Raw genomic sequence first — 12,372 nt, 5'->3', positions numbered from 1 at the left:
CTCCAGATTTGAAGACTGTCAGATATTTTCAAACATTGCCAGTGGTTGTAGCAACCAAGATTATTTTTTTTCAAGTGTTGTAAAGGATGAAGTATTCAATTTTGGTGTATGTGTTTTCAGGTATATGTGTCTGAGCCAAGCACCCCTTCCAATGTGAAGGTGTATGGCCCTGGTGTAGAGAAGGGAGTCAAAACTGGCAAACCTACCTACTTCAAGGTTGACTGTTCCAAGGCTGGACCAGGTAGGCATCAAACAGGAACAGCTCAATAAATATCAAGGGAGTGTAGGATTGTGTTCTATTTGTGTGATAATATGCACAGGAAACAAGACTTTCTTTTCTTCTGTTTAGGCAGATTTTGTTAGCGATATGTTTGTTCCTGATACATCATAAGAAAGCTCTTTGTGGTACCATGGAAGTATGAAGAACATGTGTTTGTTGCAGGTGATGTTGCTATTGCACTGACGGACGCTAATGGACGTGATGTCCCAGTTAAGACCACTGACAATGGTGATGGTACTTTCACTGTGGAGTATGAACCAAAATCCCCCGGAACATACACTGTCCAGGTCTACTTCGCTGAGAAGCCCATCCCCCAGAGCCCCATCAAGGTCAATGTGGAATCCAGCATCGATGTCAGCAAGGTCAAGGTTGTTGGATTAGAACCAAGTGAGTTGCCCTTAAATCATTCACATGAGTAAAAGCAGACTGAAAATCTGAGAAACTTTTTCTTGCCTGCTCATTCAGAATTGTAGGTAAAACATGACCTGTTCACAAGGTATTTTAGTATTGATGCGTTTAGATGTTACAACTATGGGTTTCATTGGGTTTCATGAAGTCCATGTATGTTTCAAGTGATAACAGGAAGACTTCCTCACCTTGCTGGCCGTGTTTGCTCACACGCTTTCTGTATGATGATCACTCACGCCATTGGCCCCTGCTTAGCCTGTCCCAGATAGATTTCTGGCTGTTGTGATAGAGCTGAAATATTGCGGACAAATCACTTCACGTGACATCTAGGACATGATCCTGTAAGTTTAGTAGGCAGTAGATGTTGATTTTGATAAAATCTGTGTTAGAAAAGCAGAAGTAAACAGTTAATGCACAGAATCTATATCGATGACAATCTTTCTCCTCAAAGAAATGCCAATCGGTGTGACCTCCGAGGTCGACATCATCAGCAAAGGCCTCCCCAAGGCCAATGCCGCAGTGAAGGTAACATCCCCTACTGGAAAGACCAAGGACATGCCCGTCACTGAATCTGTTGATGGTCACAAAGCCAAGGTTTCCTTTAACGAGCCAGGACCTCACAAGGTTAATGTCACCTATGGTGGCAACCCAGTGCCCCAGTCACCTTTCAAGGTTGAAGCTTTCCGACCTCCAAAGGTCCTTGCCTATGGTCCTGGTTTGAAGGGAGGTGAGGCAATGAAGCCAGCAACGTTCACTATAGATACCAGAGAAGCCAAGACACCAGGTGGCATTGGCGTCACTGTAGAAGGTCCAGGAGAATCCAAGATCGAATGTAAGGACAATGGAGATGGCACCTGTGGTGTTTCCTACTTGCCCCCTCAGGAGGGAACTTACAAGATCAATGTTACCTATGGCGACCAGCATATCCCCATGTCGCCTTTTACAGCCCAGATTACTCCCAGTACCGGTGTCCCAGCAGGACCTACTGTCAAGAAGCCTGACCTCAAGGGGGTCACAGCTTATGGCCCTGGACTTTCACCCGATGGTAAACATTGCATGGAGTGACTGGTCTTTAGCGCCAAGGATCGTCTGCTTCCCATGATGCATCACTCACAATGACTAAATGTGGTGCACCTTGATCATTCACTAACAACACCAGGAAAAGATAACTCTTTGTCTTGTATCAGATGCATGTCTTGTCCAAAAACACATTGTTTCACTCATTTTATGTTCCTTGCATCGGTTCTAACTTTTTTCCAGGATCCTTAACAATTTATCATTGATACCATTTGTTACTAATATGGTTGATTGTTTTGTTTTCATCAGTTTTTCACTTTTGGATTAATTTGTGTTTCTTACAACTATTCTTACAAAAGGGCATAGGTACAGGTAGCAAGAATAGATACCAGTTTTACAGCTTTACAGATTACAGCTTTACATTTTTGCCTGTAGATGCTTATTTTGAAGGTGTTTTTAATTATTCACAACCAGAATTAGAGAAGATTGGCAGTGTTGCTGCTTCTTGCCCAGAATGTTTCCATTTTTCTTGTCACTAATGAATGTTGTCCTAACTCAGACTGGAATGTTTGATCTCACATGCTGAGAATAGCATGAATGTTTGATTGTCAGCTTTCTGCATAATGTACACGATGGTGGGAATAGTGATGTCAGGGTAGCACTTACATTATTCTTTCAAAGACACTGCTTGCTTTCATTTTGTTCTTCTGTGGTTATGTGTAGGTTTACGAAGAGCTCCTTTCTGTCATGCTTCATCACTGATAATCCAGTGTCCTATTTGTACCTTGAACCATTCATCATCTTATCCTTGTTTGGAAACTAGATTTGAATTGCTCACAACAACTGCTGTGTTAGTGATAAGAGTGATGGGATTGATATGTATCGTGTTACTACACAAACCTGAGATGTAACATGTTACTACACAAACTTGAGATGTAACATGTTACTACACAAATAGTTGAAGCAAATCGATGAGGGTATATAGAGGATATAGATACCCTACACTGGATAAATTAGGATGATTTTTCTCAGGTAATTTAGGACTTGCAGATGTGTACAAGTCATTGAGTTGGGTAAATTGTTCTTGAATATTTTCAAAATTCATTCTGCAATTTCTTTTGTATATTGCCTTCAGAAGGCACACCACTTTTCTCTGTCCACTTGTATTGTCATGTATTCTTGTAGTGTTGTAGTGTTGAAATGTTTGTTTACCTGTCTTCCAATCATATGTCCGTTCCCATTCATTGTGTTGAATCTGACAAAGAACAGTACTAACATCTGGTGGGCTGTTTTCCAGGAGTCTTCATTGAGTCCCCGACCGAGTTCACTGTTGATGCCAAGTCTGTCAGCCCAGTTGGACAGGGCAAAGTCAGAGCCATCCTCAAGAACCCCTCTGGCACCCTCAATGACACTGCTGTCCGCAACAATGGCGACGGGACCTACAACGTTCAGTACACACCATTTGAAGAAGGTATGTACAGTGTGAAACATTACAGGATTTTAAAGCCACATCATGAGCTTGTGTGTCTTGTAATTTTTATACAAGAGTTGTCTCCCATAGACAGAATGTTTCGACCAAGAAGTCTGAATAGCACAATTTATCATTAGTTTATCATTTTTCTTTTGACATTTTGCAGTGTTGCAAATATTATGTAAAGCTATATCTGTCATGATGATATTTTAACTTGATCTGCCATGTCATCTGAATAGTCTCCATGTATCGCTCAATCCAGTGAACCAAAGCACATCATGATTGACTGACCTTGGTGCTTGTTTGACAGGTCCCGTGTCACTAGATGTCACGTATGACGAGGCCCCCATTCCTCAGTCCCCCTTCAAAGTACAAGCTGTTCCTGGAAACGATCCCAACAGAGTCAAGGCCTATGGACCAGGTAAACACAACTTCTGTTGCTACTTTCAATTAGGATTTGTTTGTAATGGAATTACCATCTTAAAATTATATAGATATTGCCCGTATTGCCCTGTTATTAGGGATGGTATCATACAAGATGATACAATTATTGATGCATTCAAAACTATCGATATTTAGCTCTGAAAGTATCAGTTCCAATATGTCTATGTATCGTTTACATTTTGCAATTGTATCATATTTTGTTATGTTATGAGAGTTTGAAATGATTACTTAGCTTACACAGAGAAGGGTAATTAGAACATTTTAGTCTCTGAGAATAAAAAATGTTAATTATTTTTCATATACACTTATAAAATATGATATATTTCTGTTGAAAATGTAACCAAATTTAAGTAGTAATACCATGAAAATTGAAACATAACCAACTTATGGCCCACTTCCAGGTCTAGAGGGTGGAGTCACCAACCAGCCTGCTGAGTTCACTGTGGACATGCGTGGTGCTGGCAAGGGAGGCCTTGGCCTAGCTATTGAAGGCCCAGTGGAGGCACAGATGAACTGCCAAGACAACCGTGATGGCACCTGCAAAGTCCAGTACCAGCCCACCAAGGCCGGAGACTACGACATCGCCGTTAAGTTTGCTGATAAAGATATCCCTGGTGTGATGGACTTATTGTTTGTCTCTGATGCAAATTCTTTGGCATAAAAGTTCCACCATGATTGGATTATTTTTTTCAAATTTTGATTGAAAAGCCTTTCTCAGGGTTTTTATGTTCAAAGATATTCTTCATTGCAGAGTGACATGTATGTTTGCCTCTGAACCCCTTGAGATCAAATATTTACAAACAGAAAAGTTTTTACAAACAAATGTTGCATATTTTGTTTCATTTTTATTATTCACTGAAATGGTCTTTGAATTACTGGTGTTTCTAAGTAGATAGTATCAATATGTTTTACATTTGCAATATTTGACTTCCCCGTGATGCATTGCAGGCAGTCCATTCCGTGTCAGTGTTTGCGACCCTGTTGATGCCAGCAAGGTCAAGTGCTACGGCCCTGGACTTGACTCGAAGGAAGTGCGTGCAGGGGAACCAGCCACTTTCACCATTGATGCCAAGGAGGCTGGAAAGGCACCTGTGGATGTCACATGCACTGATCAAACTGGTAAGGAATCAATATGCAACTGAAATGCTGTTTGACTGAATTGGAAAAGTATTCTTCTGAAAACTTGTTAGCCAGTATGAGTACCTGTATTCTTCAAGTGAGGATATCCAGATGTCACAAATAGCGATTCATATATGTCGCCAGTGTAAGATTATAAGAATGTCATTTGATGTGAAATGGATGAGCAAGGCCTGTTCTTTCGGATATCAACATTTTCAAAACAATTCTCTGTCACACAAACATACAGCTAAGGCAAAACTGGCCATGCAGAAAACCAAGGGAGGTAACTTGAGTGTGCTGGGATGACTTGTCTTTATAGGCATGGTAAAGGAGCAAATAGCAGTACACTGGCAATGTTGTCATGGCAACACAATGTCAGTGATCTAATGATACAGTAACTAATGACAATTCTTCTTCAATTTCTTTAGGAAAACCCCAAAAAGCTAAGATTGTGCCAGTAGAGGAAGGTGTGTTCAATGCTACCTATGTCCCCACCGACGAGGGCAAGTGCAAGGTGGATGTCAAATATGGAGGACAGAATGTACCAAACAGGTGATGTAACTTCATGAAAATAAACATTGTTTTAGGGGGTTTTTTTTGGTTTTTTTTAGTAATGACCGTTTTGTGAGTTTTAATGTTATCAGGTTTGCGAGGAGTCTAGAATAAGGGGAGATAACTTGTGTGACACTTCTGACTTTGGTTTCCTCAGTAACTGTTATAAGATTAACATAGCTTTCATTGGCTTATGTTTATCATTTCTTATTCAAAGTAGTCATTATTCTGCTAGTTTGACAACTACTGTATTAACTGGTGCTGGTGAGTCATTATTTATGTTTGATTCTCTTCTGTTGCAGTCCATATAATGTGAATGTGCAACCTGGTGTTGATGCCAGCAAGGTGAAGGTCACAGGACCAGGCGTCAGTAATGCTGTCCCAGCAAGTTTGCCTGTGACCTTTGACATTGACACAAGGGAAGCTGGAATCGCTGATCTGGAGGTCTTTGTGCAGGTAATTGTCAATACAGACTGAAACTTCCAAATATATGCCATACCCATTCTGTCACATTTTTGAGCAACTTTGGTTTTGTGACTTTGTAATTAGTGACAGAGTTAATCAAACATTTAAAGAGACAAACTGAGCACCTGGCTATCCTGATTATGTCTTATCCCACAGCGCCCTGATGGTACCTACATCCGCCCTATGGTGTTGGACAATGGTGACGGCACCTTCGCCGTTACCTACACTCCTGAGGATCTTGGCGTCTACGACATCAAGGTCAAGTATGGTGGAAAGGATGTGCCCAACTCACCATTCAATGTCAAGGCCACGCCAACAGGCGATGCCACTAAATGCCGCATCACAGGTTTGTTCTGTTTTGACACCTGAAAATTGGTTCCGCTGCAAAAAAAAATATAGTAAAATAGGTTAGGCAAATATATATTTAATTACATGTTAGAAAATGTGAATTATTGTTTCATATTTATAAGAGAACCATTTTGCTCATATCTATATAATTAATAGTTCCCAGAATCCATTCATATTAAATTATGAATTCATTTGTTGGGACTGGAACCAGCAAATGTCTGTTTGGATGTGTTTTTCACTTCTCAGAATACCTTGCAATGTTATGTGTTGTAGATGGTGCTGAGAAGTGTGTTCCCGTCAACAAGGAAACTGTCATCACCGTTGATGCTGCTCAGGCTGGCACTGGCAAGGTGACATGCCGTATTCGCAGTCCCAGTGGTAGTGACATTGACATTGACATCATCGACAACAGTGACGGCACCTTCAGCATCTGCTTCACACCCCAGTTTCCTGGAGACTACACCATCAGCATCAAGTTTGGTGGACAGGAGATCCCCCAGGGCGACTACACCATCCAGGTAGGGCAGACAACTCTTGTGACCTGTAACGATAGTGTTATGCACAGTCCAGTTTGTGTTGGTTTCAGACTGAATATCTGCATGTTTTGCATGCATTCACAGAATTAAAAAATATACCACTCAACATTTGCTAAGCACCAGTTGCATCAGCTGTTGCGCTAAGCAAGTGTTGAGTCTTTCACATTTTCAGGATTATTTGACAAGGCTAAATTTAACATGTGTGTGTTTGAGCCATGTACTGTTTAGCGGAAACTAATTAAAACTTAAAAAGAACTGAGGTTAAAAAACCTGAAAAAAAGCCTTTGCTTTTCTAATTTTTTATATTGTTAGTTTGTGGCTTCAAGATAAAATTGACAGAAGGTTTGGATTTGGCCTTGTCAAATTATTTACTTGTCTGAGCCAACATTCGGGGAGAATCATCTGAAGTCTAAACTGATGACAGACACAGAGATTATTAGCTGAGTGGCTTTCCTGTTGTAAATATCACATTTTAGGAATAGAAATTCCATAATACAATTGTTATTCTTAATGTGTGATTTTTATGCTCTGGAACGTACCAGGGTATTTATCTCTTAATCATATAGTGTCATTCTTAAAATAATGTTCTTCTTGTGATGAATTAGCTTCAAGACGTATGAATGCAATGTTTGGAGTGTTTGGAGTGCTTGGTTTTTTGATCTTCATGCAAAGACCTGGGTTCAATTCCTCACATGGGTACAATGTGTGAAGCTCTGTTCTGGTGTCCCAGGGCATGATATTACTAGAATATTGCTAACAGTGACTGGCTGACTTTTAGAACTGCTTAAAGAGACCATCATTCCTCTGTAACTGACAACTGACTGATGACGCCATGGTCCAATGTGAAGCTATCAAGTTGAAATTCATTTAACTTTTTCACATTAATTAGGTACAGTGAAATTATATGTTACATCTTGGTGAGTTTGTTACTATGTAGAAGAGTCAGGAATGAGATTCCCTTCAATGCTAGGAACATCTACATGTAAAACAGTTCATGGTTTCATAAACTAAGTGCCATTTAAGATGGGTTTCCGATGAGTTTTGAAGTGATAATGATATTCCATAAGTTTATTAACAGCAGATTGTTATTATGTTGTAGATATGATAGGGAAATTCCAAGATAATCTACTCTATGCCTTTGAAAGCATCTTATTAACTGCTGTGAATGAGTTTAATGGGAGGTAGTATGTTCACCTGCTGCTGGTGTGGATGTTCATCAGGAAAGCAGTATGCAGTGTTGGCAATGTTGACTACTTACATCCTTCAAGGCTACACCGCAACTGATAATGTTAACTTAATTAGACAAGATGTTATCTGGAAGTGTTGGACACAAGCCATTCTCGAGGTAATCATGAGATGTGTGGACTCTTCTAATGTCTGTGGCATTACAACATGTTTAGCTGCAAGCAGATCAAGCCATATTTTACTCTTCCCACTTCATAAATAAACCTTTAGAATGTGCTGAAGTACCTCTAGTGCTATATTTAGTGCTTGGAACATGAAAAAATGTTAATTTGAAGGACATTCCAATTGTCTGGAAGGCATAGCTGTTTTGATGGGTGTTGAGTAAAGTTTTATTGTTAGAAGTCAACAAGAATTGTGGCACACTCTCAGCATGAGGGTAAACAAAACATTGAACAAGTCACTTTAACCTACATTATGGCTACAGGTCTATCTGTCTGTCAGGGATGTATATATCGTATAAATCTATGCAACTGGTTTACTTACTTTGGGTCTGCAACTGTATATGATATTATAAACACTTCACACTTGGCAGGTAGCAGTAATGTTTCTGGTTATGTTTTGAAAACATCCTTGACTATTTATGTCAAGTTCTGGCTTTGATTCCAACTTTTACAAAGAACTGTTAGCGTATCCAAACTGTGGATGAATGTAGCTATGTAAAGTCACGTTTTACCTATTGTGAGTGAGTTAGTTTAATTATGCATCACATTAGCAATATTCCACAGCAATGTCTCACCAGACGACAGATGTGAACTTCACACATTGTACCCATGTGGGGAACTGAAACTGGTTCTTTGGAGTGACAAGCAAACTCTTTAGCCACTTGGCTACCCCACTGTCAAGTCTGATCATGGTTGTTGTAGTGGACTCGATACCGAGGGTGTGGATCTATTGGTGTGTGGTGTGTATGTGGCGAGGTACAGTATCTTGGTTAGGTCATGTTGCTCTGCACCTCATTCAGTTACAGCTACTGCAGATGCAATACCCAGAAGTAGAGTTATTTTAATTTTACTGAATGGGAACCATTTAAAGGAGATTACCAGAGCTGCTGTATCTGTTCCAGCTGCAAGGAAGTGAATATCTACACAGTTGCCATTAATATTTATTACACCAAATTTTCTTATATAATAAGTAGAGGAGGGCCCTTGGGCTAGGCAATGCAACCATTTCTGGCCTTAGACATTTCTACACAAATCTCAATCCAGTGACAGCACAAGGAACTATTTGGGCTATCTGAAAATGTTTTGTAAGCGAAGACATTTTTAAGGTATTGGTTGCTCACTTCCTCTTCAAGCTGATGCAGTTGTGAAGATGTAGTCATGATGCTGTTGTTGATGCACGTTAGTCATGTGACCTCACCATGAAAACGAGACAGCACATGTTTGAGGCAGACTCGTGAAAAACTATTTCATGTTGCGTGTAATTGCTCAGTGGGAAAAAGCTATTTATCTTTTCAAATTTTCAAAATAACTTGAAGTTAGTGTAAATGTTGACCGCAGCATCCTGGGTGTGGATGTCTGGTGCTGCATGAAGGATGAGACCAGAACATACAGTGCGATGTGGAGGGGGTCTTGCAGACATATCACAGAAATATCTCTATACACCAAGCATGATGTCATACAAAGGAATGTCATTGTCTTCTGCTGCCTTGGACAAACTTCCTAAATAAGATTACGTCTTGCTGAGGGGCAAAAAGAATTGACACCCGTGAACATTTCAGATAATTTATTAACAACTTTTGTCTTGATTGAAACAAAAACTAGGGCACAGGCCAGATTATATCTACAATTGTTTTTCTTTAGTTTGCTGTTGATAGTGTTTGGAAAACCAGAAGCAAAATACAATAACTGTGTGAATATGACTTTTGTCATATGAATTACATTTTCCATTAATCATTTGTGAATTTTTTCTAAGTCTACCTCAATGTTTCTTATTTATTAGAGAATGTAAAATATAATCATGGAACTTTCTTCAGCATCATACATAATTTGCATTTCTGTTGATAAAAAAAAAATTAATGAAATAACTCTGGGTAACTAAAAGAAAATCAGGCTTAATGAGAAGAAAGCCCTTTTTTGTCTAATCCAATCAGAGTATATGACCTGCGAGCAACAACAGCGGCAGCACACACATGCATATGATTTCCTCTTCTCAAGCCGGCCTTTCCTGCTTTCCCAAACTGCCTACTGCCGCTCAGCCCTTCTTCAAGTCAACAGTCAAGAGAAAAGCTGAATTTCAATTCCTGGAAATCTCAAATTTCTTTCAGAGCACATTTCAAATAGAAAAAATGTGGCTACGAATGCATTTTCAGCCATTCAAAGGATGGTATCAACAATGTATCACTATGAACACTCTGAAACTGAACAATATTGATAATTTATATCATTTGATCTTTTGATCAGAATTGCTTTATGATGCCAGCTGCAAGAAAAACGATTTCAAAATGGTTGATCAAAATGACAGCATATGGTCGGTTTGCTGTTTTGAGTGATTTAAGTGCCTTTTTTTAACTTGCATGCAGGGAAATATTCTGGCTATGCTGATAATCATACTATGGTTCATGATAGCTTATAAAGTCAGCTATCTTACGTTATCGGCCAAACAATTTCAGGTCCAGTCATAGGCTGCATAAAAGTAGCTGTTAAAAAATGTACCGTTCTCTCATTAAGATAATATGTTTTTCTTATCTCGCCAGCATTATGCTTAAATCATATACACAGCAAGATTAGGTGTTTGAATGACTGATTCATCTGCCATTATTGCTTGTCCCATGGAGAAAGGGGAGATAACCTGGCTTTGAACCTAGTCTTGGTGTTCCCTTAATCCCATGGAGATTGAAGTGTAGGGACAGAAGGGGCTGTATTTAGCATTGGGTGTGATTGGGTTGATTAGGGAGGTAGGGATTCCACACTGAGAAATATATCTTGATATGTCTCCACTTCAAGGAAAAGCAAAATTTATCACAGTCCTTACTTGAAACAGCGGGAAGGTTTATGATTATTGTTGTCCTGTATGTTCGAAATATAGCTGCTTGATGTTATGATGTGACTCAAGGGAAGGTTTCATGGAGGGAGGCTCTGAACTGACAGTATTGGCAGGTTTAGGTGGAGGAATCACTTTACACAATCCAATTTCAAAATTATATATGAAGTATGTAGGAGAAGATGCCACTACATATACTGAGTGCATTAGCACAAGGACTTAAAAATCGTTTTACAAAACACATGATATCAAGTTCTTAAATTAAACCTCCAAGCCTACAATTCTGATGTTTCATGAATCAATGTGTATTTGTACACAATTCTTGTATGAAAAGGCTTAATTTAGAGGTATCAAAAGGAATTATTAGGCTTTCAGCATTCACCAGCTATTCTAAAATTGTAATGTAAAAAATAATTGTGAGAAAATTTCAAACACAAGGTTCATGCAACAAATGAACAATTTGACTTGCTCATTATGAAAGTTTTCATCTTGTTGAGAGTTTGCACTTAAAGACATTCCACATACGCGGAAGTGTTCAACCCCTGAAAGTGTTTAGGCAGGAGCATGTCATTGAAGGCCTTTAATGAGGCAGCAGAGCAGTCTTTGCTTATCGCCTAAAGATTACACTGGAAACGGGGACCTTGCTGAAGAGCCATGGTCTGTTGAAGGCACTGAGAGCTGTGGCGATGCAGCTCAATTATGATCTAATTTTCACTGCTTCAAACAAGACAGCTGCTGCTGCCTCAGCCGTTTCACACTCTTACTCAAATGTCTTTCGAAATTGGGAACGTAAATATTTGACTTGGAATCCAAATTGTGTTTCTTAATCAGAAGTACCGGATGGTTCTGTGGTCAATCACATTGATGAAGTTTCTTTTTGGGATCTTTTGAGTAAATGATTGATATGTACAATATTTGTGACCTTTTTTAATCCAAAATACTCTTGAAATAATTGATAATCCAAACAGGTGTAATTTTATGTTTATGTAAACAATTTTCAACCATTCAGCCCTGTATGTACCAAACAAGACAACACATCTCAGAATAATTAAGGATCACTAAGTTATGGTGAAATAATGTTTTAATCAAGATTTAAAATCTTTTAAATAACAACTTTGACTGGAAAGCTGAGACTTCAACAGATTTGTGAAAAAAACTGCACGATCAATCAGCATGTTTCCCTGTAGATGTTGAAATGAATGAGATGGAGAGTTTTGATTAACTTAGACAGCTGCCTCAGACGCTTAGAGTAGAACCTTCACTCAGAAACATTGTGCAGACATAGGGCTTAAAAGCTGAAACTGTCTGGTTGTTTAAAGTTTGTTTTGAGTGTATGTCAGTTTTTGTTATCTTTGTATCTCTGTTATCTTTGTTACCAGCGCTGATCATAGTTCATATGCATAGTGTTAATGGTTTGGAGGTAGATGGCAGTGTGCAACATGTAGCAGTTTTAATACATCAGTGTTGGAATACTTACTTTGTGAGGACTGTTTTTCCCTACATGT

The 12,372-nt window shown here is 39.1% G+C and overlaps 1 protein-coding gene across 4 annotated transcripts in view; it reads left to right on the top strand.

The window, feature by feature from the left end:
- Window positions 1-12,372, top strand: part of LOC137295520 (filamin-A-like) — a 77,658-nt gene that overhangs the window by 30,770 nt on the left and 34,516 nt on the right. For 2 of the 4 annotated variants that reach the window (XM_067826888.1, XM_067826887.1), the window contains exons 11-21: window positions 121-241; window positions 443-667; window positions 1,140-1,733; window positions 3,003-3,176; window positions 3,487-3,597; window positions 4,022-4,234; window positions 4,569-4,739; window positions 5,168-5,291; window positions 5,594-5,747; window positions 5,913-6,102; window positions 6,378-6,622. In XM_067826888.1, the coding sequence (XP_067682989.1) occupies window positions 121-241; window positions 443-667; window positions 1,140-1,733; window positions 3,003-3,176; window positions 3,487-3,597; window positions 4,022-4,234; window positions 4,569-4,739; window positions 5,168-5,291; window positions 5,594-5,747; window positions 5,913-6,102; window positions 6,378-6,622 (2,322 nt within the window). The remainder of the gene's footprint in view (window positions 1-120; window positions 242-442; window positions 668-1,139; window positions 1,734-3,002; window positions 3,177-3,486; window positions 3,598-4,021; window positions 4,235-4,568; window positions 4,740-5,167; window positions 5,292-5,593; window positions 5,748-5,912; window positions 6,103-6,377; window positions 6,623-12,372) is intronic. The other 2 variants (XM_067826891.1, XM_067826890.1) reach the window with 1 other exon arrangement.

Source organism: Haliotis asinina, chromosome 9, assembly GCF_037392515.1.
Source record: "Haliotis asinina isolate JCU_RB_2024 chromosome 9, JCU_Hal_asi_v2, whole genome shotgun sequence".
In the NCBI taxonomy this organism is placed as follows: domain Eukaryota; kingdom Metazoa; phylum Mollusca; class Gastropoda; order Lepetellida; family Haliotidae; genus Haliotis; species Haliotis asinina.
This window is presented reverse-complemented; position numbering and strand designations above follow the sequence as displayed.